Genomic DNA, 26,536 nt, shown 5'->3' with positions numbered 1-26,536 from the left:
ATCTTTCGATGAATAGCCACAGGAAAAATGAAATTACCACCAGGATATTCTTGTACTTCATGGGAGCGCACTGATTAGTAGTTTTCAAATGCAATTAAAAAGTGAAAAAATTAATTTATAATAAATCAATACATAACAGTTGCTGAGTGCATCTTAATGGATAAGGAGGTCGAATCGTTTGCATTTTAGTTGCCAGCAGAGATCAGCTCATAACATGATTTTCACATTTTGCTTGATCATGAGACAACATTCTTGACATACAAGAAACTGTACATATTAACTTACATAATAGACTTTTTATGTTCTCTACCTATATATTTATACAATAAACTGTGGGCCTGATTCTGCTTTGCTGGCACTGGGACAACTAGCAGGAGCCAGGGCTTCTCATAAGACAAGTCATAACATATGGCAGATTTGGTAAATGAAAGGAAGTTTTGTTTGGTTTTTGGAAGTTCAGTCAGGCATTTACATAATAAACTGCAATGAAAGCATTTGGAAATGTTAGTAAATAAACATTAGGCAATCTACACTTTGGAAAGCCTGTCAGGAAGGAATTTTAAAGTATCTCATGATAACATACAAGCATTTCAGCAGAGGATATTTTTAATTTGAAATATTAAAAGCACTAATACAATAAATGAATACTCTAATTCTGCAAAGAATTACCCATGTTCTTAACTTTCTGTGAGTAGTGCCACTGGAAATGGGACTAGACAATGCACTTAAAAGAACGTGAATTGTCCTGCTTGCAGAATCAGTCCCCAAATAAAAATAAAAGACCTGAGCTTGCCCTCAGTTAGCACTCATAGCAGGCCGACTTTGACTATGTCTACACTACAAAGTAAAATCGATTTTATTAAAGTTGATTTTTTAACCCTGGGTTTTATCCATTAGATTTTGAGCATCCTCACCTTCCAACATGCTCCCTACAAAATCGACTTACTGCTGCCACTTACAAGTAGCTTAAATCGAGCATTGCAGCAGTGTATTGTGGGAACCTACCCCACAGTTACCTGAGCCCCATAGCACTATGGCTATTTTAACCAACAGGTTTTTGAAAATGGGATGCAAAAGCACTTGATCTTTGCAGGCTTGGGTCTGGATTTAGAACTCCCAGCAAAGAAGACCATTAAAAGAAGAGCATGTTTAAGTAGACATGGGTGCTACACTGTAACTCAAATGAATCAGTAATGACTTGGGCAGCTAATAGATAGCAGATGTTTGACAGGCCCGAAAATCATGACCGCTCTGGGAGACCCACCACCTTCCCTTATTAACAACGTGTCTAGACTTTGATTATGTTTGGATCTGGATAGGGATTTAGGCTTCCTGGAAAAAAAGACCCTAAGTAGACACAGGTGCTACACTGAAACTCAAATGGCTCAGGGTGGCTAAAAGCCAGCAGATGCTTGAGAGCCCCAAAAATCATGACCGGTCAGGGAGACCCTTTGCTTATGTTTGGACCTGAATCTGGATTTAGGCCTCATGCCAAAAAAGACCCTTATTAGAAGAACATGTTTAAGTAGACATGGGTGCTTCATAGAAACTCACATGACTCATTGAAACAGTTATGGCTCAGGGTGGCTAAAAGATCCCAGACTAAAACCAGGTTTGGACTTGCCAAAAATGACCCTCAGAACAAGAATATTCCTCGTGACAATCCTTACATTGAGAACTGTGGTAATTGTATAGCTATTACATTTCCTTCTTTGAAGCATCTACAGCTCAGGGTAGCTAAAAGACCCCTGGCTACAGCCAGCACCCGAAAATCATGTCTGCCAAGGGAGACTTGCCCAAGGTGCCTATAAGACCCCCGACTATAGCCAGCCCTGAAAATCATGACCACCAAGGGAGACTTCCCTCAGGCAGCTAAAGGACTCCCAGGTACAGCCAGCCCCTTTGGCCTTTGGATAAAGCCCATACAAAAATTTGGTCTGACAGGACTACCACTCTAACAACAAAGTATTTTGTATTGACTAAAAATCATGACCACTGAGGAAGCCCATCCCCCAGGCAGCGAAAAGAACCCAGACTATGGACAGCACCCAAAAATCATGACTACTGAGGGAGACTTCCCCAGGGTGCCCAAAAGATGCTCAGCTACAGAAAATCATGACTTTTGCCATGTGCAAGCTGCCTGGAACCTTGCACGGTACACCCTTCTATTGGTTTGGGGTCAAGCCATGTGATGCAGCTGGGCGTGGGAAGGTTCCACACTGCATGGCACCTTCAGAGGGAGGGAAGGAAGGGGATGTGAAGGTCAGGCTGTAAAGAAGTTTCTCGTCCAAGCATGATCCCCACCCAAAGACTAGCTTCCACGTGATGCGGGTGAGGGAAAGTTCCACAATGTGTGGCACCTCTTGGGGATGGAAGGGATGGGATGTTGGGAGCAGTAGAAAATGTAAATGACTGAAAAGAAGTTTCTCATCCTATCAGACAAGCACAACCCCACCCACAGCCTAGCTGTCACATGGTACGGGAGGCAGTGGCTGGTATCAGGCAGCGCATAAAGAAAAGGCAGCTAGCAGGGGTATACCCAGAACCACAGACCCCACAGCTGTGCGACTAGAACAGAAAGAGGAAGAAAAATTTTCAGCCTGTCCGGACCCTACAACCATGGGCTTCCAGGTGCCAAACTGGAACGGTCTTCCTGTTGCCAATTCCCCTGCACCTGAGAACAACGGAGATGGAAGAGGCCAGAGCAGAGAACTGAGGGGCATTGTGGGGCACATACAGGACATATCTGAAAGCTAATGAATTCGATTTAAAGACATGGCATGTCCTCACTACCCTTCATTTGGAATTTTAAATTCAAACTGAACGCTACACCCATCGGGTTACTATGATATTAAGATTTCAATATTATGCCAATTTTAGTGCTCCATAAATGAGCTAACAGAATTTACAGTGAGGACAGGCACTTGGAAAAATCAGGTTAACTGACTTAAAATCAATATTATCTTGTAAGGTAGACATAGTCTTCCTTTCAATATGGAGTACGTCTTTTTCAATCCATTGTGCACAGATTTCCTCACTTTCCTCTGTGTTTTAAGACGAGAAGGAATAAATCTGCTTTCACAGTAACTTCCTGCAGTGTGCACTCACAACATCAGCACCATCAACAGGAAGGCAAACAGTTTATCAGAGATTTGCCTGGGCAGGCAGCTTTCATGGACGCACAGGATGTCCGTTTTGCTGGGAATTTTGCAATCCAGAGCAACTGCAGAATTTGAGCAAAATGCTCAACTTGCCCTCCATAGGGAATGCAAAAGAACAAACCATGGTTTTCAGAAAAGTCCCAAATTAGTGTTTGTTCTATTGCAATGGTGTTAAATACAGCTATTTTATTGATTTTGCAGGACTTTCTTCAACAGATTATATCAAATTTCATCTAGGTCAGTTTTGAGTTTAAATTGTTTCATCCTTTTCCTTTATAGTTCAGATTGTGGCCTCATTTGGCAGAAATTAGTACTTTCTAGTCCTCCTCGCTGACAGAGGCTCCCTCATCTTATTGCCCTCCACATCCACATCTGATCTCTTACTATTCAAGCGGGAAGTATCCCAGTCTCTGTGACCACGGTACACCTGTTTAGGCAATCTCTGCAGATCTTTTCCTATGCACTGGCTTTTAGAAATTATGGGTCTGTATTAAGGCCCACGTTAGTCAATGGAATGATTTCCCAGTAACGTCATAACAAAATCCAGTAATATCAGCAGGAATCCTCTAATCCTGTGGCAAATCAGGTTCTTAGTCAGCTGATTAACATACAATCTGTTGAGGAAGAAGCTCAAAGATGATTTATCAGTCCAGGTACATTGTATTCCTCATTTGCTGCCTGCTCTGTTCTGCTAGTCTACTAAGCAAAGCATGAAGAGGGACCATATGGCCTCAAATTTAAGGGAGACAATAAGAGACAAAGAGAGAGGAAGAGGTCCGTAAACTTCTCACTGCCAGAAGGGTTCCTCACTAGCTCAATCCCACACCTAGCCTAGATGCCAGAGAACATTTGGTGGTGCTGATTATAAAAAAAAGCTATTTTCAGGGTTTGGGCCATAGTTTGTCAGTCACACACTACCCCCCTGAGATGGCTTAATTCCCTCTGGCTTCACGAAAAACTCAAGAAGCAAGCATACCACAGGTGCAAGGTGGCAGAGAGCTAATCTTTTTGTGCTTTTCACCCCTTGGATAGTTCTACTATTCTCAGTTGTAGCATGGGACATGTTTGTTCTGGAGTCCTCCACACTAGGTCTTGCTTTCCTGTGACTGCTCATACATACATTTTGGATAACATGGGTCCATGACTTTTGTAGTTCAGAAGTTAATGAATATGGTCCATGACATAAATCAATAAAATCAAGGCCATTCATGTTTGAAATGTGATGTGTTCAACATTAATTCATTCTAATGTGCGAAGGGATTCAGAGTACCCTAGATGAGCATGTTTGATGATACAAAACACAATGCTATTAGGAAAGAACATTCAGACACATTTTTGCACACAAAAGTTCTATCAAAAATTGTTTGGGGTAAAATTTTCAAATGTGCTTGATTGACTTGGGAGCCTAAATCCTATTTTAAAAACTTACATAGAAGTCTAAATCTTGTTGGCTTTCAGTGGGAGGGATCCAAATTCTCAAGTCCCCTTTGAAAAGGTTACCCTTATTTTTCAGGTGAAATCAATACATAATACGAATTTGTTACCTTAAGACTGGGTCTACACTTCCCCCAACTTTGAATAGGGCATGTTAAACTGGGCAATGGGAGATTACTAATGAAGTGCTATGGTGAATACGCAGTACTTCATTAGGCTAATTCTGACCCGCAGCAACTTTGAAGTGTCAAACTTCCAAGTGCCTGCATGCGTGTAGCTGTGGGCACATCAAAGTGCTTTTACTTCTCAAAAGTTTGGCTACACACATGATGCTACACTTCAAAGTTGCCGTAAGGGAGAATTAGCCTAATGAAGTACTGTGTATTCACCACAGCACTTCATTAGTAATCTCCCATTGCCCTGATTAGCATGCCCCCTTCAGAGTTGAGGGCAAGTGTGGACAAGCCCTGTATGCATTAAAAAGTAGAGTCATTCCTTTTTGAAAATAAATGACAGAACACAGTAATTTATTGTTATTTTATACTTACTCAAACCACACACCGTATTTTGGATGGGAAGTACAGTGGCACAACAACACAAGTAGTGTTCTAAAGCCCAAGTTCTGCATCGGCTGAACGTCCTTCTGAAGTGCTGTGTGCCAACAACTCCCACGGAATCATTGGGAGATGAAAATGCTAAGCACCCCACAAGAAGAGGTGGCATGATACGGGACTGAGCCTTAAGTGTGGATTCCAAAACAGTTTTGTGCTTCCAGATACATGAGAGTCAAGCCCTCTAGGGAGGCTGCATATTCTGTCACTTGGACAGAATGGAGCATCTGACTTCAGTCACAGATTCATTAAGGCCATCTCTTATGATTGCCTGCATGCCACATGCCATTACATTTCACATAGTTACCTCTATGAAGTCAACTACCGAGCCAACATGTCTATTAGAGACACCTCATCCTGGCTAGCAAAATAGTGGAAGTGAGGAGCTCCAAAGTTAACCATATTTCTTGGCCTAAAAGACAGCTTCCAGGAAAGTACTTAAAGAGAGACTATAAAGATGATGACTGGGGGGGTGGGTGGAAGGAAAAACAAACAAATGTGTCACATATCTACCTTAACTTTAAAATAACCATTAAGTTCAATCAAGTAAAAACAAAACTTCATGGCACACTAATTTTGTGTAGGTTTTGGACAGTGTGTTTCTACATGACATGCAATTTACTGGACAAGAATACTTAGCCACCAAATAATTGAATCCAAAATAATTTCTTAGCCTTAATTAAAGTGAATGTCCTTATTTTTGTGGGTTTGAGTCTATTCCTTACTATTACTTGAGGGTAGTTTATTTTCTTTGTGGTATATTGTTTAGAACATTCAAACCATGTTAAGTAAAATGAATGCATACAGAGTCTACATAAATGTAAATTTATTCATAATCAAGAGCAGAATATTTTTCTATGGCATTTATCAAAGCAAATATCCTTATATAGTATTGCTATAAAATGAAGAATGTGTTTAAAACAACCAGAGACAATCTTATGTTTATATGCAGATGTTTTCAGTTGTGCTGTTGAACCTAAAGTATTCCATTTCATCAAAAACCAATAAAAAAACTACTGAACAAAAATGCAACAAAAATATCAAGGTCTTTTAAAAGACTTAAAAACAATACAAAAAACAAGCTTCTATTTTGTTCTGCACAAACTGTTTATGTTTCACTCTACAACACTAATTTATTTATGAGACTTTATGCTGAAAAGTAAGACTCTCTTGGAGCAAGCTCTGAAGAGATGCAAGGTTTTAGATGGTCAATTTCAAACATTCTGCTCTTGACAGTCAATGGTACTTGTGCTCCTTAATCTCTTAACTGTTTTGGAGCTTCTCTTTTTGTTATGTACAATATTTTAGACAAAAACCTTTGCATCAAACAAGTGAAATAATATATTCCCTGAAGTTCTGTATTGGATGCAAGATTATTACTGACGTTGACCAGTTGTTATTTTTTCCCTTTTCCTGACTGCCTGTAGAACAAGAAAGGAAATGAATGAAAAGAAAAGGGGTGGGGAAAAGGGCAAAATGAAATAGTTATGTATATGAGATATTAACAAACAATTTTTTTTCTCCACTGCAGCTCTTTAAAACTTACAGCTAGCTTTATGAGGTATTCAGTACCCGGCACAAGGTGCTGGATAGTGTAATCCAGAAAAAGATCTGTGCTGTTATAGATCATATTCCAATCTGTCAAATTTTGCTCATTGCTGGCCATATACAATTCATAGTGGTTCAGAATTCCATTTAATTTTACTGGTTCTTTCCATCTGAAAATAAAAGCAATATATCATTAAATTCGATCATGATTCACATTATAATTGATATGTGGAAAATTTTTAAATGCATTTGAACATGTTTTTGTACAACCGTAAAATGAAATCATTTTAAAAGTACTGGAAGTGATCAAGCCATGCATTAGAACAGTCCTCCATTTATCTGTCTCAGAGAGCAAACATTTAAAAAAAAAAGACTTCTTTAATGCAATATTTATACTCAGTGGACAAATCATTACAACAACATAGGTAATGTCAGAGCTACAAAACCGTCATACCACCAGCACATTTTTTCCTGCCCTGAATTTTGCAGTGAGGCTATGCCCATATGTAGGTTATCCTGATTGCGTAAAGACAAAATGGAAATTAAGTTGGCAAGTGATAATCAAAGGTTCACAGAACCACTAAACTAATCACTTCTGTGCATTTAATCATAATAAATTTAATTTTATGTCAGAAACCCTTTCCCTGATTGAACTCACTGGGATTCTTGCATAAATGGATACACCATTGTGCTGTCAGGAAAGAGAAAATCTGTACTTACCGTACATATATCGTTCTGGAATCCAAAGCAGTCAGGACTGGGGCATCTACGTGAGCTGGTGGCATCTGTGCTGTACAAAAGGTGACCTGGGAACTGTTTGTACAGCCAACAAGCGTGCATGCAGAGAGCAAGAACTGGTGTGGCGTAAAAACAGCTAAATCTGTGAAAAAGGGAAATGGGAATTTATGTTACATTATACTTTTGAAATTTAGTTTTTATTTAGCTCAATACTGTACTCAATCAAAAATGGGTGTTGAGGCGAACCTTGCCTTTCTAAATGTCTCAGATTTAGTATTTGTTTGTTCTGAATGTCAGGCCATTGCAAATCCTGACTAATAAGATCATTGCAGAACTCAGTTTGCTTTTGATGACCCAATTGAACAATGCAGCCACTAACTACACTGGAATATTCAGCATGAATCCAAAGCAAAGCAATCTGATATTTTTGAGATGTCAAATTACATCCATCTCTTTAGCGAGCGAGAGACATTAAAACACGAACATAAATTGGCTGATACATCAGAATTTTTTCCAAGAAATTGCTACCACAACAGTGTTAAGTACCAATTAATATGATGATTCATCCTATAGAACATTTCATGAAATGAAGTCAATAAAAGCTTTATTTTGGCCACTATTAATGTATACACAGGCATGAGCTCTATACATTGCATATTTCCCTTCAGCCTCAAGAACTTGCCTATAAAATGGATTTTTTTTATCCAAAATCACTCTGATTGAAACAACTACAAGCCAGTTGCTAAAGTTAGCTCTACGGTAGATTCGAATTGCTTTAGAAGCTCTACCCGAGAAAACTTAACTTCCTTGTTAATTAAGTGTTATGAAAATATTTCAGTTTTACATGTCTGGCTTTTGTAAGACAACTGGCTTTACTAGGAATTCTATGTTTCTCAGGGAAAGATGTGTTAAAAGAAATTTAAAGATTTAAAAATGATAAATTTTATATTTTTCTCTGCAAATCTTTCAATGAACGGTGCAAAGTTGAGACTTCGGGAATAGCATGATCCACATGAAACAAAATACATGTTTTGGCTAATCCACATATTCTAACATCCCAGAAAAGGTCTAATTGTTTTCCATGCAAAACATAACAAACACAAGTATTCCCACAGTGAATTTAACATAACTTTGAATAAACTTAAAACAGTTATTTTGTATATAAGCATTTGCACACACAAGCCAAGTGAAAAACAATAAAAGTATTTCAGAAACGTAATGCTGTGGACCTGTCTTTCTGACTCCATTTTTATATTGATATAATTTTACTGGCTGCACTGGCATCGTTTTTGACTGACACCAATGTAAGTGAGAGGAGAACCAAGGCCTGTGTTCGTTACTGCAAAATGAAAGACCATCAGTTAAGCAGATATGATTCCCCTGAAGCAAATTTGGCAAAGAGCAAATTTAAAAAAAAAAAAGACCAACCTCAGAACTAAAGAAAAAATAAAAAATCTGTACAACACTGTGACATGTTCAATCAACATAATGGGGTTGATTCTTCCAGATTAAGCTGTGTTTAAGTGGGTGAGAGAGGGAAGTGCACTCTACCGCAGGCTCTCAGACTGCCTGAGTAAGGCAGAGAAAGTACACCCCACATACTATACCAGATGGATCACCGTCATGAGTTCATATTTCCTTGATTCCCATATGCCTTGCTCTTGCCAGGACAGGAACAGACCCAAATGAGGTGGGGGCTGCCAGGAAGTGCATGAGGTATGTCTCACAGGAAAGTAACTTGGGGCTCACCAAATCCTGGGCTGACAAATAGATAAGCAGCAGCAATTCAATTGCAAAAATAAGAGGTAAGCAGCTCAAAACAGCAGTAGCACATTACTTAATTCACAGACCTGTCTCAGTAATCTATTTGGGACCTTCCTGTTGAGCTTATCTCCATAGTCTTTACAGAAAACACAAAATCTCAGTGGGCAGAGGGAAGCATGTACCGTCCTTTCCTGGAGGCCAGAAGAGTATGATTTTCTCGTGTAGATATTGAAGATATTTTCTGGTGCCTCTCCATTTCCCATATTAAGGTTCATTGTTCCTGGAGGAAATGCTTTATCAAAATGTTTATCATTAAATATTGGGTTGAGTTTGGTCTCTTCTAGCAAGGACTCCACAGCTAGCATCCTACTGTCAGAAATGTTGTGTTCCTAGTCCCTGATTTTTTGGCTTTTGAGCCTATTCCGATGCCATATCACTGAGCAGTATAGTCAGGAGTCTTCTGCCATTATACATCAGGACAATATTTTATTTCTGGAAAGTGATATAACTGAATGATGAATGTGTTGCTGACATTTTAAAAATAATTCTACAACATACATGCATTGACCTTGCTTTCGCGTTCTGTTGAAGCAGCCTTATAACCTTTATTTGTGCAATTAGTCCCATTATGCTAATAATGTTAATGAGAGTAATTGTATGAGTAAGGTGTGCAGGATGACAAGTATCAGAGAGGTAGCAATGTTAGTCTGTAGCTTCAAGAACAACAAGAAGTCTTGTGGCACCTTATAGACTAACAGATATTTTGGGTTCTTTGCCCATGAAAGCTTATGCTCCAAAATATCCGTTAGTCTATAAGGTGCCACAAGACTTCTTGTTGTTTGCAGGATGGAAGGAGTATCTAAAATGGCAGTTTGGTCATTATAAAAACACAGATAAATGTTCTCCTGCATAAATACATCTGGCCATCCCTTCTTCCTAAACGTAAAGAGACATTAGTTTGAATTCTGATCTGCTTAGAATTCCAGACATTTTTTGTGAGAAGAAAAGTTGTTCTTGCTTTCCCAATCCTTGTTCTCATGTCAGCATCGATGCCCCCATCATTATCAATGATGCTGCCCAGGTATGTGAAGACCTCAAGTTCTTCCAGTGCCCTCCTACCAAGTATGACTAGATCTATGCTACTGATGTTGATTTTAAAGATCTTGGCTTTTCCTTTGTCGATGTTCAAGCCAACTGTAGCTGAGATGTCAGCAAGGTGTGTTGTCTTCTCTTGCATCTGTCAGTCGCTGTGGGACAGAAGTGCCAGGTAGTCAGCGAAGTCATAGAATCATAGAACACTAGGACTGGAATGGACCTTAAGAGGTAATCAAGTCCAGCCCCCTGCCCTCATGGCAGGACCAAGTACTGTCTAAACCATCCCTGACAGACTTTTATCTAACATGATGCAAGGAAACAGAGAACGCGATGTCACAATATCACAAATGTTGCTCTAATGCAGCAGCTCTGTTGTTGTAATGGACGACACAATTCGCAAACTGTTCCCAGGGAAAACATTGCTTTTAAGCAGTGGGTGGTCTTCTAAAGATATTCCTGTCAACCAGTGCCTACTCAGTCACCAGCATGGAAGTATCATCTAGCTCTTATTCTCCTGTGGAGTAGAGGCTTCATTTAACAAGATACTGCAGCACAGAGCAACTGGCCCAAGATCATGCAGTGAAATGTCATCGCCTGCCTTCCACTCCCCTCATCCAGCTGGGATTAGGACTCAACACAGCTGCACTTCCTGCTGAAGTCCAGGTCATCCATCTGGGTCCACAGTGTCCACTGGATCCCATTTCTTTTCCCTGTTCTTGTCATCTTCATGACTCAGTCTATCATCAGGAGAAGAGGAATGGTGACAATAAGCACCCTTGTCCGACTCTGGTTTTCACTTCAAAGCTCCTTCTGAACTGTCCCCCATGGTAAACTATGCAGGTCATTCCTTCGTAAGAATTCTTAATAAGGTTAAGTAACATGGATGGTATGTTATTTTGCTGGAGCAGCTGCCAGAGGGCTTCCCTCTGTGCACCATCAAAGGCCGTCTCATAAAAACTAATCAAGGAACTCAGGATTTTGTCCAAAGAGAGGGCAAAAGAAAAGAGGAGAAAAAATGAGGAACAGAATGGTAGTAAGTATGGAAACAAAGCAGAGTACAAGAGAATTAATGTTCTGACACAATGCCTATAGAAGTCAAAGGGACGTTTCACACTGATTTCACAGGCCATAGATAAGCCCAAAATGTGGAAAAAAATGAAACCGAGGAATGAGGAGAAAAGTCTTTGCTGAATTCATAGGAGCTCTGACTTGGAAAGCAAGAGCTTATAATTAAATTTAAAGATGTCAAAAATACTTGTGCCATTTGATTTGATAATACTGTAAAAATCAACCACATCAATGGATAATGCATAAATGTATTCTAACAACTGAAGGTACAAACATGAATTTAAGTGGCTGGGCCCCTAAAACCAAAGGCCACTAGTTGTCAATGCCCTCTTGTACAACATCTTGTTTTTCAATTGCTTGATTGCATTATTTGCATAAGATCAAATTGTAGGCAGTTGCAGACATGAAAAACAGATCACTCAGATGCATTAGAAATGGATCCACAAATATTATCTGAGGATGCGTTACAAGGAAATGCATCCCAGTTCATGGAAACCTCACCAATTAATGTCAAACAAACTATAATTTATAGTACAGGTCATGAATTATATGCTATTTTATGATTGATTTCAAGCTGTTGTTGGAAGAATTTCATTGATCTCAATTTACAAAATACATCCAATAAGCATGGAATGATTTTCTTTTAACTCACAGGAGAAACTAAAGAATTATCATGTTACTCACTCCCACATTAGGAAATTATAGAGGCACAGTTGTTCCTTCTGCTATGGAGTATGCTATGTACCTTCATCTATGCTACAGTGTAAAGGATCTGTATTATTTTAAAATAAAAACAAATGCTCATTGTGCCTGAAACCATTCCTGTATCCACACCCTACACACTGTTATAAAAATCCTTGTACAAAATATGCCTTGCCAAGTATTACAGAAAAATAATACATCTATCAATAATATTAAGGTGAAACGTATATAGCAACATTATATTTAAAATTATGAAATCTCCCTGTATTATGTTCTTAGTACATGTTCAAAATCACATAGCTCTGCAAATCTCCCTGCATCTTGCATGAAGAAATGTGTGTTTACCTCAATTTACTTAAAAGTAATCCAATTGAGAGAGCAGAGAGAAGAGAAGGCAGAAGATGAAGCAAGCTGGAATTCAGCAAACAGGTCACAGGAAAGAACATGGAGTCTCCAGTACCAAAAGACTTCATATGGCCTTTTTTACTGTTTGAATAAACTTTCTGTTGAGGGGTAGGCTTCAGGAGAATTCACTTCAAATGTGAACTGGACTACAAGAGAAAGGAGCAGAAGCCCCGAGCTTCCTTTGTCACTCTCTCATACCTAAAACAAAGGGAATAGCTCTTTGACTTTGAAAGGATATTGTAACCTGAGAATTTTGTCAGCCATGCTGCTAGAAACATGTGGTAAAAATTTTACATTGAATCAAGTTGAACTTGTTACATTTCAGTTACTACAGAACATTTTATCTCTATTTCTCTCCAACTATTTCCGACTTTAATACGTTGACACTTCAATTCATTTAAAATCTTGTTTCTTTATTAACGCTTTTATTTTTTAATCTAAACCAATTCAGTGCCGTATTTGACCTGTTTGGTAGCTCCAATTAAAGTAGCAGTTGAATGCTGACCCTTTATAGGGACAAAGGTTCTTTAATGCATGAACTGTCCAGAAAAGGACAAGCCAGTGCCAAACATGTTTTGGGGAATATATGGTATTGGGTATGTGTTGGGGTCACTGTGCAAGTGGTAATAAAGGCTGGTGGAAGCCCAAGCATGACTGGAGTGTTACTGACATACTGCTGGGGTCAGAGCTCCAGGACCAAGGCTACAGGTGTACATAGACACTCAAGATGTTACTTTCATGCACTCATTTGTGAGTGCCCAAAATAAGAGCTACATCAGCTAAGAAGAACTCAAACTCACAGTGCAGGTATTGACACAACCCCTATAAGGTCTGGATTGTGACAGCCATTGTGCTTTACCACGGATCTCTCTCTCATCTCAAAATACAATAAACTACAGGGTTATAGTGGCAGTGGGAAATCCAGATTTGGGACCAGAGCTCTCTACATGATTCCTGTGCTGCCAAGGACAAGGAGTGCTGTAGAGGGAGCATACTTTTTTCCAACTGGAAAGACCACCTCATATTTGTTTCTAATCTCTTTCCTCTCTTTGCTGGCAAATAACTAACTTCTATACGTCCAGATTGTCAGGAAAATGATTATGTAGGAACACTTCTTATGTAAGAGATTGATCCACAGACTCTAAGCCAATTGCTTACTTTTCTGATAAAGTTATTTTGGCTCCCCTTTACCTCTGCTTGATTACAGCGCCAGTTAAATGAACTGGCTCACATATTCTCAGAATTGTTAACTACAGCTGATATAATTAAAATTTACATAACACTGTCCTATTACACTGAGCTATTTGTGGAACTCCTACTTAATACCTTAAATATCATAGCAAACCTAACAACAGTGATTGGTGAATGTCTTATCTGTCATAACCACCAATGTAAATTTTCATAGCAGAACCAATGCATTGTACTGAAAGTCTGGGTCTACATGTGCCCCTTCCTTCTGAAATGGGCATGTTAATGAGCGGGTTCGAAAAATGCTAATGAGGTGCTGCAATGAATATGCAGTGCCTCAATAGCATAATGGCAGCCGTGGTGATTCGAAAGTGCAGCTTTTTGAATCGCGCGCCGCCCGTGCAGATGGGACCTTCCGAAAGGACCCCACCCTAGTTTTCGAAAGCCCTTCTTCCTATCTGTGATCGGAAGAAGGGCTTTCAAAAACTGGGGGGGTCCTTTCAGAAGGTCCCGTCTCCATGGGCGACGTGCGATTCGAAAAGCCACATTTTCGAATCACTGTGGCTGCCATTATGCTAATGAGGCACTGCATATTCCTTGCAGTGCTTCATTAGCATATTTGGAACCCGCTTATTAACATGTCCCTTTCGAAAGGAAGGGGCATGTGTAGACCCAGCCAAAGTGTACAGGATGATCCTTGTTTGCCAGTGTCAATAAAACCTATCAGTTTCCTCTTAAACTTATCATAATTAGCGTATCCTAATTGAAAGACAATATGCAATGTTACAATGCCTCTACAGACAGACAGTTTTCAGAAAATTTGGAAATAATGCAATGGCAACTGATACAACATACATATGGAGTCCACGTTACCCCTTCTCACTCTTCCAAAGTGCTTGCCAGCAGTTATGAGGATGAAAATTTGCATGCATGGGATTCAGAAGAGGGTTTAGATGCAAAAAGTGACCTGCTAGAGGAACTACAGCATTATTCTCAGAACTAACAGAGACAAAAGTCACCCCCACTTTCGGAAATAAATAAAATGCTGACTCTGGGGAGGTCTGCACTTATGGGAAGATTGACACACTAGCTGTCAATCTTCCCAGCTTTGATTTAGCATGCCCAGTGGGTATGCACAAAATTGTACCGTCATGGTGCTACTGTCAACCTGGGTAGTCCTCACAGTCACAAGGACTAAGGGAAGAAAAATTGATTTCAGATACGTTGACTCCAGCTACGCAATTCTCATACTTGGATTTGCATATCTATAATTGATTTTACCTCCTAGTGAACATGTGGACCTCTATAATAAGGTTTTGTTAGCAGCACTGAGAGAGTACGAAGGAGGCAAACTTTCAAATAATTATGAATCACACCATATATGTAACAACTTCATCTTATTAGTGTTATCCTACCTCATCTTTTTCCCCCATTTGTTACATGTACTTGTTTCAGCTTTTATCAAAATGGATTATAAATTCACCAGGACCAGGTCACATTAACTAACCAATCCTTCCCCACTCTGAATGGGCCATTGTGCCTTACCACAATACAGAAATAAAAAATAAGGGAATGCTTAAAAAGACATGTGCGCAGTGTTGTTGTAGCCATGTTAGTTCCAGGATTTGAGAAAAGCAAGGATTACCTGAAGAAAAGTTCAAAAACTTGTATCTCTCTCCAACAGAGGTTAGCTCAGTAAAAGATGTTACCTCACCCACCTTGTCCCTCTAAAAAGAGAGGGATCAAACCTGCATTGTCTGTCTCTGTCCCTTGGGTTATCAATGACAGATCTTTCACTTTTCACATGTTCCTAAAAATGCCACAGAGCTCATTAATTACCTAAAAAAATCATAGTATGGTATCGGTTTTCAGTATTTAAAAAGCACCAATCACCATATTATTTAAATAGGGAGGCTCAGTTATTGGCCCCACATGAGCTGCGACTGGTACACAACCTGACTGAAAATTCTGATCTCTACAACAATTAAAAACAATTTTCTGGCTGTCTAGAAACTCAAAGAGACACTACAGTAGTTAGGGACCACCAGCCTCCAAGGGAACTCTAGGCAGACCCACTTTTCCTCAGGTATGTCCCTTAGGAAATGGGATTGGGTTGTGCCATAGAAATCCTCAGGAGGATGGTTAAGCTGGTTTTATGGCCCCTTTTTCTAGAAAGATGCAAGAGGCCAGAGCAAAGCTGGGATCCCCTAAAAGTCTCACTGAAATGCAGTGTTGTTTTTTTTCCCCGATACTTGCCAGTAGTGAATACTGGCGCCTTGGTAGCTCCAGCCATGGAATTGACTAGGGCTGGGGAGGCAGCTGAGAACCAGAACCTCTTTTTTTCCCTTTTTAACAAAAAAGTCTCTGCTGAAATGAAATACATTAAACTTAAATAAAAGTTCTTCTAAATAGGCTTTGATCTGTAGCAACTTCAAAACATTCATTTAGTACCCTCACATTAGTAGTAACTAGATGGCATTCAATTGGTTTCCTCTAGATTAAATTACCAGAAAGGTGGGTATACAATGGATTGAAAACCATACTCAAAAGAATAGTTATCAATGATTCATTGTCAGACAAAGTAGTCATAATTAATGGAATCTGGCAGTGGTCTGTCATTGATCCAAGTATGATAGATAGATAGATTCAATCTACCTATCTATGTATCCATTCATCCATCCATCCAGAGAGCAAGAGCGAGAGAGGGAGAGCGCGCCTATCTGCCCGTGAGTATTTTCAAGAGTTTCTCCTAAATTATAAGAGACTGGGCCACCAAATTTGGTGCGCAGCTTTCTTGTACACAGCTTAAAGTGCAGTCAGGGTTTTGCTGTGTCAGGAAATTGGGAAGTGCCTGGAATCCAATGGTTTTCCATAACATGAAAAGGGAAGAGGACCTAGAGGAGGGATGATATATTTCAGGTTCACCACTGGTGCCAGTGAGTACAGGGAACAATGATACTGCAGAGTGACAACTGGGGGCAGCCACAGAAGGAAAATTGTGGCCACCTGGGGATGGAGGTCTTGACCCTGCCATCTACCAGACAGAGTAAGTGCTCCATGGCCCCAAACCCTCTCCCCAGCCGTCAGCCACAGTGCTGAAGAAGGGGAGCTCTGCTGGACCTCCCACCATAGCAACCTCCTGGGACTACACCCTCCTCTCAACAGATGGCAGAACCAAGAACCCCGGTCCCACTCACCTCCCCAGAGCCAGGAAGAATGGCACAGCCCCAGCCCCTCACTTCAGGAGCTCAGGCTGGGAGTGGGGAACAAGTATCTGTCCCCCAGTATATCTGCTACTATTTTCATATAAGTTGATGTGTTTTCATAGCAGAGGCCTATTTTCTCTCTTCTAGAATGGTAATCATTCTTTCTGAAGTACATAGGTATAATACTCTTTTACTGAGGTGTTCACTCTGCAGCGGAACATGGGGATTCAAATGTTTATTTTTAAAACTACCCCCCTGAGATAATATTATTATACATTTCCTAAATCTTTCTGTTTGTCATTTCATCCTCCATTTCTTTGTTTCAATTGTATCAAAACAAGCTTAGTGGAAGTTTTCAAAACAAAACAGAAAATAGGATTTAAAAAAACAATGAAGAAAATCAAAGCATGAAAATCCTGTCAAAACAACATCAAAGGTCTATTTTAACATTCAACAGCAAGAGGAAACTCAAAATTGTGTGAAGTGCCAAATGCCCCATACCAAGCAGGCTGCTCAGGGCTTAAGTCACACAAATATATTGTAATGTCGTTTTATCTTCAGTTAAAAAATGACCTAATTCCTTCTAAGATTAAAAGAGGCACCATAACATATGTTATTTTGAGATATCTTTGGCACCAAAAGATATGGAATCTACTGAATCCCAAAATGATTTCTTCCAGGGATAGCACCACAGGATTTTCACTGAGAATTTGGAGGATTTGTCCTAGAAGTATGTTAAAGATTCTTCTTTCACTGGATACCACCGCCACCACCACCCAGTTAATGGAGGTACACAGCACAGAATTACGAGGTGTAAGTTAACTTAATTTTGAGTTTCCCTTTATAGTTCACCTAAAAGTTTATATAAAGAAGTAAGGCAAGTTGGATTTGGTATTCAATACTGAGACTTCTAGATCCTTAGTTTATGCTATTGTGATTTTTAAAAGCAAGATGAAAAAAAGGTTACTTTCTTTACAGTTAAGGCTGTGATTTAGTCATGGGTAACTCTGGTAAAAGTCATGGAGATATTATGGGAAATAAAGAAAAAGTCACTGCCCCTGACCTGGCCAAAACTTTTACTGTATAAATACCCCTGACTACAACTTTGGTGCTCTGGGGAAGGACTTATGCAGTTGATGCCCAAGGTGGTGGTGAGGTTGTGGCACACCACAACTGCTCCAGTTGGGAGCGCAGCTGAGGTCCGACTGCTCCTGCTGCTCTTGGGGGCAGCTCAGAGTTCCACTGCTTCTGTTGCTAGGGGGAATCAGCCTGGGACATTGCCACTGCTGCTCCCAGACCACTACTTCAGGGCAGGGCCTGGGATCAGATTTCTGAGGCCACCTGAGCAGCAGCTGGTGTGTCCTGCCTAAGTGGTGCCTGAGCTGCTCAAACATCTCTGGGGTCAGTAGCTCCTGACACTGCAGAGTTCACAGAGGTACCAGAAAGGCAAAGAATCTTTAATGACCTCTGTGAAAGACTTGCAGCCTTACTTAGAGTTACTGGAGTTTCTTTGAGACATGTGGTCCCTACCTGTATTGTCTGTGTCCATTGGCCCTTGCATGAGTCCTTGGTTTCCTCATACCTCCAGCAAAGGAGATAAAAGGTTGTGATGGGCCAATCACCACTCCAGTTCCTCCTCTACTGCAAAACCAAGTTTGATCCCAAAGCAGAGGAAAAGGAGACTAGATAGTGGAATATATCATGAAGAATCACCTTTTACTATATGTATTCTACTGTGGCTGACTGACAAGTAGTACTCAAGAAAGAGAAGAGTGGAAAAACAGAGGTGGTAGTGCTGTTTGAAGGGCAGTGGTACCAAAGAACACATCTTCAGTGAAATCCCGTACTAGAGCATAATATCTCAGACATATGAGTGAAAGTCCACATAGCTGCTTTACAAACTCCAACAAGAGGCACTTGTTAAAGTGCTATTGGTACTTTATAGAATGAGACATCAATGCCTGTAAGGAAGAAAGGTAAGACAAATGAAGCATAAGCAAGGATCCACTTACAGCTCCTCTGAAAGGAGACAGCTTGATCCTTCTACAGTGATAAATGATAAACCAGGAGATTTTTCTAATCAGTTTTGTCCTTTGTAGGTGAAAGCATGGCCTACGTTCAGGGAATGAAGCTTCTTCTTCTCCACAGATGCATATGGTATCAGAAGCAGCACAGATAAGTAACTTATGTTTCTGGACTACATGAAACTCTGAACTCCAGACTGGCCACTCTCAGAATGAATTCCAGATGTAGGCATGAAGAGACTTTGACCCTGTGGAGTACAGGATCTGTATTCCATAACTCACCTACCCTTCTGGCTGAAGGAATGGCCACAAGGAATGCAACTCTCATTGAATGGTGGCACGTTACACATAGCTATCAGCTCTAAGGGAAGTTTAATGAAAAATGACGGTACTCAAGATTCAAGTCTCAGTGACAGGTAGGTTTCCTGCCTGTTGCTTAAGTTTTGTTTAGGCCCTTGAATAATCTGATAGTCAACAGGTGAGTAAAAATTTACCATCCATCTGCTGGCAGGCAGACTAGTACAGAACTGAGTGAAAAGCCAGCCATTATGCTTACATCTACAAGGGAGGGTTTTTCCAGCAAAACCAGTCTTTTGCTGGAAAAACCCATGGAGCATATACACACAAAATATGCTTTGTTGACAGATTGTCAAAAAAAAACAGTGCATCTGCTGGCAGCAATGTATCTCTCCATGCCTTTGCAAAAATGCCTTTGTCGACTGTTTTCTGTATGAGTGAAGAAAGGAGCCAATGTAGCACCAGACCGCTATCTGTTGGTTTCCAAACTGAAGCTGAAGAACAAGCTAGAAACAGCAGACAGAAGTACAATATGATCCTGTTGAAAGATACAAAGATGCAGGAACAGTAACCAATTCCTTTGACCAGCAGGTTCTAGGTTCTACAAGATCTGTATGATGAAGACACAGATCTACACACTAGGTGGCAACAGGTGCAAGAAACAACAGCAACCTTCCAAGAAGTAGCTGGACCACAAAAACCACAACAAAAGGAACTATGTGTAAGACACAAGAAATGAAGCACAAACAGGTAGTTAACACCAGCCTCGCCAGAACAGCAAAAGCTGTGGTTCAGTAAGAATACACAGAAGTCAACAAGGAAGTAAAGAAGAGAGTGAAGATGGACAAGAGGATTTTCATAGAAATATCTGGCAGAAGATGCAGAAGCTGCAGCAGCAAGTGGAAACATGAAACAGCTAAATGACACTACAAAGAACCTTTCAGAAAAATGCAGCAGACTTGACATGCCAGTCAAAGACAAAGAGGGACAGGTGCTAATAGGGACAGAGCAGCAACTGAGCTGATAGGCAGAACATTTTGAAGAGCTTCTCAAGAGACCAGCCCCAGAAAATCCACCAGACATCAAAGCAGCAGAAATCAATCTTCCAATAGACTGTGGCAACCCAACTAGACAGGAGATCAAGAAGGCCATCTCGAAAGCAAATAAAGCTGTGGGCCCAGATGATATTCCTGCAGAAGCCCTCAAAGCAGACATTGATACCACAGTAGAGATGCTGTTTTCCTCCATTTGAAAAGATCTGTGAAGAAGAGGATATACCAGAAGACTGGAATGAAGCCTACCTCATCACGATCCCAAAGAAGGGCAGCTTAAGCAGCTGCAAGAACTACAGAGCCAGGAAAGATCTTCAACAGAATCATCCTGGAAAGAATAAAAAACATAGTGGACCCAGAGCTGAGAGACTAGCAAGCCGACTTTCGACACAATAGGTCATGCATTGACCAAATCACAACATTACGAATCATGTTGGAGCAATCTATAGAATGGAGTCACCACTTTACATCAACTTCATTGACTACAAGAAATCCTTTGATAACATACACAGGGAAACCCTCTGGCAGCTGTTTTGGCATTATGGCATACTAACCAAGTTAGTCAGCCTCATTAAGAACTCTTATGAAGGAATAACCTGCAGAGTTTGCCATAAGGGTCAGTTCACAAGGAGCTTTGAATTGAAGACAAGAGTCTGACAAGGGTGCTTGTTGTCACCATTTCTCTTTCTCCTAGTGATAGACTGAGTCATGACGATGACAACCACAGGGAAAAGAAATGGGATCCAGTGGACACTGTGGACCCAGATGGATGACCTGGACTTCGTTGATGATCTGGCGCTTCTGTTCCACAGTCACTGACAGATGCAAGAGAAGACGACACTCCTTGCTGACATCTCAGCTACAGATGGCTTGAACATCCACAAAGGAAAAACTAAGATCTTTAAAATCAACATCAGTAGCATAGTCCTAGTCATACTTGGTAGGAGGGCACTGGAAGAACTCGAGGTCTTCACATATCTGGGCAGCATCATTGATAAAGAAAGGGGCACTGATGCTGACATGAGACTGAGGATTGGGAAAGTAAGAACAACTTATATTCTCACAAAAAATGTCTGGCATTCTAAACAGATCAGAATTCAGACTAACATCAGGTTATTTAACTCCAATATCAAATCCTTCCTACCATTTGTAGCAGAAACTTGAAGAGCAGCAAAGAGAACTGTCCAAAAAATCCAGATGTTTATCAATAACTGCCTCCGTAAAATCCTCTGTACCACTGACCATACACTATCAGCAAATAAGACCTCTGGCAATTGACTCACCAACCTCCTGCTGAAGAAGAAATCAGGAAGAGAAGATGGCGACGGATTGGACATACCTCAGAAACGTAATCGCCTACATCACAGCCTTAAGTTGGAGCCTACAAGAAAAAAGGAAAAGAGGGCACCCAAAAACACCTTGCATAGATAGCTGAAGGCAGCTGCTAAAAAGATGGGATACACCTGGTCAGAACTGGAAAAAATTGCTGAAGATAGGGCATGCTGGTGAATGGTCATCAATGGCCTATGCTCCAAGATGTAGGAGTGGAAAAGAGTAAGTACAACCATTAATATTTTTGGCACTGATTTAATCTTCTGATTATTTTAGCCAGCCTGTCAGTGACAATATTGGTTCCCCTTCTACTGAGGTGTAGGGCATCCAAACGGTACACCCCTTCTCCATATAGTATGTAGATATTCCACAAAGCCATTCATCTTCAGCACTGTTTTAATCCCTTTCCCTAGTGAAAAGGCATTTTAACGGGAGTTCGTAAGTTACAAACCATTAGAGATACCACCACTGCTCAATTTCCATATACCACTTGGAGATCATTTATCATTCTCTTTCTACAACTGGAGTGCTGTAACAGATATATGAATATTAGATGTCATCCGGTCCTTCTATACAATTGAGTTCACTGTCCTACATTTTCCAACATCCCCTCTTCAGGCATTGTCTTCACAAGGGAATTCTCAGTCAGAACAACAAAATCATTTCTTCCAGAATACTATCTTATCTAATGTCCTGGCAGGGTCCTCATTAAATGTGTGTTAGCTTCCTCTTCCTATTACCCTCACGGGACAAGATGATTGTTACAGTTTTTCTTTCTTAGGCAAGGGAACATATATGGCTCAGAGCAGTTGGCTATCTCAAGAGTCTGGGATGCACATCCACGCTCTGGAACTAAGGACAGTTCAAAAAGCTTGGACAGTTTGAAAAGTCTTTTTTCAATTCTTGGTGTCCTCCTAATGTCAGATAATAGCCGCGTCTACACGTGCACGCTACTTCGAAGTAGCGGCGCCAACTTCGAAATAGTGCCCGTCACGGCTACACGTGTTGGGCGCTATTTCGAAGTTAACTTCAACGTTAGGCGGCGAGACGTCGGAGTCGCTAACCCCATGAGGGGATGGGAATAGCGCCCTACTTCGACGTTCAACGTCAAAGTAGGGAACGTGTAGACAATCCGCATCCCGCAACATCGAAATAGCAGGGTCCTCCATGGCGGCCATCAGCTGAGGGGTTGAGAGACGCTTTCTCTCCAGCCCCTGCAGGGCTGTATGGTCACCATGTGCAGCAGCCCTTAGCCCAGGGCTTCTGGCTGCTGCTGCTGCAGCTGGGGATCCATTCTGCATGCACAGGGTCTGCAACTAGTTGTCGGCTCTGTGTATCTTGTGCTGTTTAGCGCAAGTGTGTCTGGGAGGGGCCCTTTAAGGGAGCGGCTTGCTGTTGAGTCCACCCTGTGACCCTGTCTGCAGCTGTGCCTGGCACCCTTATTTCGATGTGTGCTACTTTGGCGTGTAGACGTTCCCTCGCAGAGCCTATTTCGATGTGGTGCTGCCCAACGTCGACATTGAACGTCGACGTTGCCAGCCCTGGAGGACGTGTAGATGCTATTCATCGATGTCGCTACATTGTCATCTTTATGCCCTGAGTAAAATAGCATCTCTCGTGTTGGCAATCTTAGTTGTCCCAACTGTAGCCATCTAGTATCACTGAGCCCAATCACTGCAAGCTTATAGCATCTCATTTCTGCAGTCAATTGTGCTGTCTTTCCTGTTTCATACATTGTTCTGATATTCCATGTTCTGATGGTTTGGGTTTTCCTGGCTGATAAAATGGGTGGTTCACGTTATAGCTTCCTTCTGGCTTTCATTACAGCATGTCATACTCCCTTGAAATGAAGGCTCTTTTTCTCCCAGGAGTGGAATCTGTTGAACTGTTCTGCAGCTTGGATTAATTTTTTTTAAAGGGTGGGAGTGCTAGTTCTACACCCAACCCTCCTCCTTTCTCATCTGGGCTTGGCTGGGAGAAGGTAAAAAGGTGAGATGTTCTGAACACTCAGCACAAAGTCAAGATGCTGAGAACTTAATTGGGAAACCAAGAGACATGAAGAGCAGAACTCAATGGCCTATACATCAGTGCTAGGAGCTTGGGTACCAAACTAGAGCAAGCAAAACTGCTCATTTATGAGCATAAATTCAATCTAGTTGGCATTATAGAAACCTGGGGTGATGATTGTCACCACTGGAATGTTAAAATCAATGGTTATAACCTATTTAGGAAATACAGAATGAGTAAAGCGGATAGGGGAGTGCACTCCAGGTCTCAAAATGTCATTGCACACAGAGTATTGTCAGTGGGTGGGTCCACTTCTATTTGGGTCCCGAAGACATAGATTCTGGGTCTGTCCCAAGAAAGCTCATCACCTAATAAATTTTGTTAGTCTTTAAAGTGCTACTGGACTGCTTTTTCATTTTCACCTTGTGCTGTTTAACGTTATTTATTAATGACCCAGAAGAAAACAAAATTAGTGGATGGCACAAAAATTGGCAGAGTGGTAAATAATGAAGAGGATAGCTCACTGATTCAGAGTGATCTGGGTCAGATAGCAAACTGGATGCAACCAAACAACATGTGGTAGATCAGTGTGTGATGGCTCAATACAAATGTGCACTTTCAGAAACAATGAACATAGACCATGCTTACAAGACGGGGGATTCTACCCTGGGATGCAATGATTCTGAAGGAGAACTGTGGGTTGTGATGGATGCTCAGGACTATACATTTGTAGCAGAGCAATTGGCTTTTTAAACAATTCACTAGGCATGGTGTGGGATTCTCTATCACCAACAATTCCTCAATCAAGAACGGATGTTTTCCCCACAGATCTGCTGTATGAATTATTTTGGGGAAGTTCTGTGGCCGTTATTATGCAGATGGTCAGACTAGATGATCACAGTGCTCCCTTCTGGACTTAGAATCAATGATGCTCTGAACAAAGGGAAGTATACTGTCCGCATGATGTGCAATCAGCTGTGGAAATCATTGTCTCAGGAAGCTGTAAAGGCCAAGTATATAATGATATTCAAAATTTAAATGGATGGCAGACATATGCAGAGTTCTCTTAAGTGGTGATATAAGAAAAGAGTATTAAAGCTCCTGTTTCAGGGCCCACACCAATATCTAACTACTACAGCAAGATGAGTCCTACCCTGGAAGACAGACTTCTCCAATGTCTACTGCAGAGTTCTTGCATTTCCTTTTAGAGCATCCAGTGATGGTCATTGTCAGAGACAAAATACTGGATGAGATTGTGTATAAGTAGCGTAAAAGAGAGCAAAGGGCCTATATGTCTTAAAGAGGTAGCAAGCTATACATTTCTAAAGCTAGATAAGGTTGCTTTGGGTCACATGGTTCCCACTGTTTCAGTAGTGTAAGGGAGATGAAAAGCAAGTTTAACCATCCACTTGAAAAGTGCATGTAAGGTACTGCCCAGAACAAAGGGGCAAGGCCAATGAACCAGTGCACTCTGGCAATTGCACAAGTGAGGTGAGACCTGAGGCTTCTTGTCAGACCATTTCAGAATGGCATGGGAGATGTTCTAAATGGAACAAGAACTGAGCCAGCCTCCAGATGGCCTTAGGATTTGGAGGGAGATAAAGGTAATGCAAAACCCCTGTTTCTCTATCCTCACCAGAGTTCAGCTGCATCTGAGGATTCATTTCTAACATGTAGTTGGGAAACCATCCTTTAAAACTTCTCTTCATCTTTAATACAGAAAAACGACTCTGCAATGGTTTAATTTTTTTAGCTGATGCGTTACACTATCTAGTCATGTCATGGAGTACCTCTAATGTCATCAGATAACATAACTGCCACAATTGGTGTGATGCATTAAACTAGGATTACCAGAATAAATCACATTTGTGGGTTCACAGATAATAAGTGGTCCAGTCAGATGCATTGTATTATTGGGTATCTATAGGATATCTAGATTAGGATATTAAGTTCACAGGTCCCTTCTTGTATGTGGAGTATGTTGCAGCCATAACTCAACAGTAAGGGGCCACCAAACAGTTATTATGGCAAAAAACTATCATCAGAAAAACACGCAAATTCATCAATGTCAGTTACATAAAAAGAAAGAAAATCACCTCTCCCTGATCTCATATATTGAGTATTTGTTGCAGGCTTTTTCCCCCCATCCCCGTCCCCCAACCATACATAGCTTACTTAATAATGGTAAATATAACAAATGATAATAAGAATGAAGAGTAGGTCATTTCTAGTTAGAAATTAATTCTCTTCCTTTTTCTCTTGCACATATCCGTGCATGATCCACCTGTGAACTGGGGGGAGAGTAAGTTTAATTTATTAAAAGTTTTGGCCTTTTAATGGGAACCTAAAGTTGTCTGTGTAAGTGCCATGAAGTAGCTGCATACCTTAAGTGGCATGTGCAGCTTGTACAAAGGAGGCATAGAATTTACCTTTTACTGATGTGTTATAAATAAGTAATAAGAACAGATTAGAATTATGCATTTACGCCTACTAGTGAGGGTGAGATGCATAATTCAGAAGTGAACCCTTAAGAGACTTCCGAAGTCTCCACTCTCTTGCGTGCAGAACAAGGTATATTATTCACTAGTCATAGTCCTACACTTTTCCTTCCTTCCACCCCTCAAATCCATCCTCTCTGGACAATTCTCACTTTTCAGTGGGAGCTGCAATGCTAAACAGGGTGATTTTACCCTCTCAAGGTTGTGGCACTAGTCTCTGTGGAGCTGTCATTCAGAATGGAGGTTTTAAGTTTTCTCTGTAGCCCATCCCATGGGAAATTATCCCCCACTGTAATTATTTATGGGGTACTAGCATTTTTACTACTGGGTTGTCCAGATATGCTCTGGGCAGGCTTTGACAACAAGGTATTAAAATGTCTGGTGTTCTGCCCACAGTATAATTTTC

At 40.8% G+C, this 26,536-nt stretch overlaps 1 protein-coding gene across 1 annotated transcript in view; it reads right to left on the bottom strand.

Moving 5' to 3' along the window:
• The window catches only part of USH2A (usherin), a 581,084-nt gene that overhangs the window by 266,901 nt on the left and 287,647 nt on the right, over nucleotides 1-26,536 (bottom strand). Inside the window, exons 32-33 of the mRNA XM_074989966.1 lie at nucleotides 7,475-7,634; nucleotides 6,753-6,924 (exon numbers count right to left, since the gene is read on the bottom strand). Of these exons, the coding sequence (XP_074846067.1) occupies nucleotides 6,753-6,924; nucleotides 7,475-7,634 (332 nt within the window). The remainder of the gene's footprint in view (nucleotides 1-6,752; nucleotides 6,925-7,474; nucleotides 7,635-26,536) is intronic.

Source organism: Carettochelys insculpta, chromosome 3 (genome assembly GCF_033958435.1).
Source record: "Carettochelys insculpta isolate YL-2023 chromosome 3, ASM3395843v1, whole genome shotgun sequence".
Lineage (NCBI taxonomy): Eukaryota > Metazoa > Chordata > Testudines > Carettochelyidae > Carettochelys > Carettochelys insculpta.
Note: the sequence above shows the minus strand (reverse complement) of the source record. Positions and strands in the feature narration are given on the sequence as shown.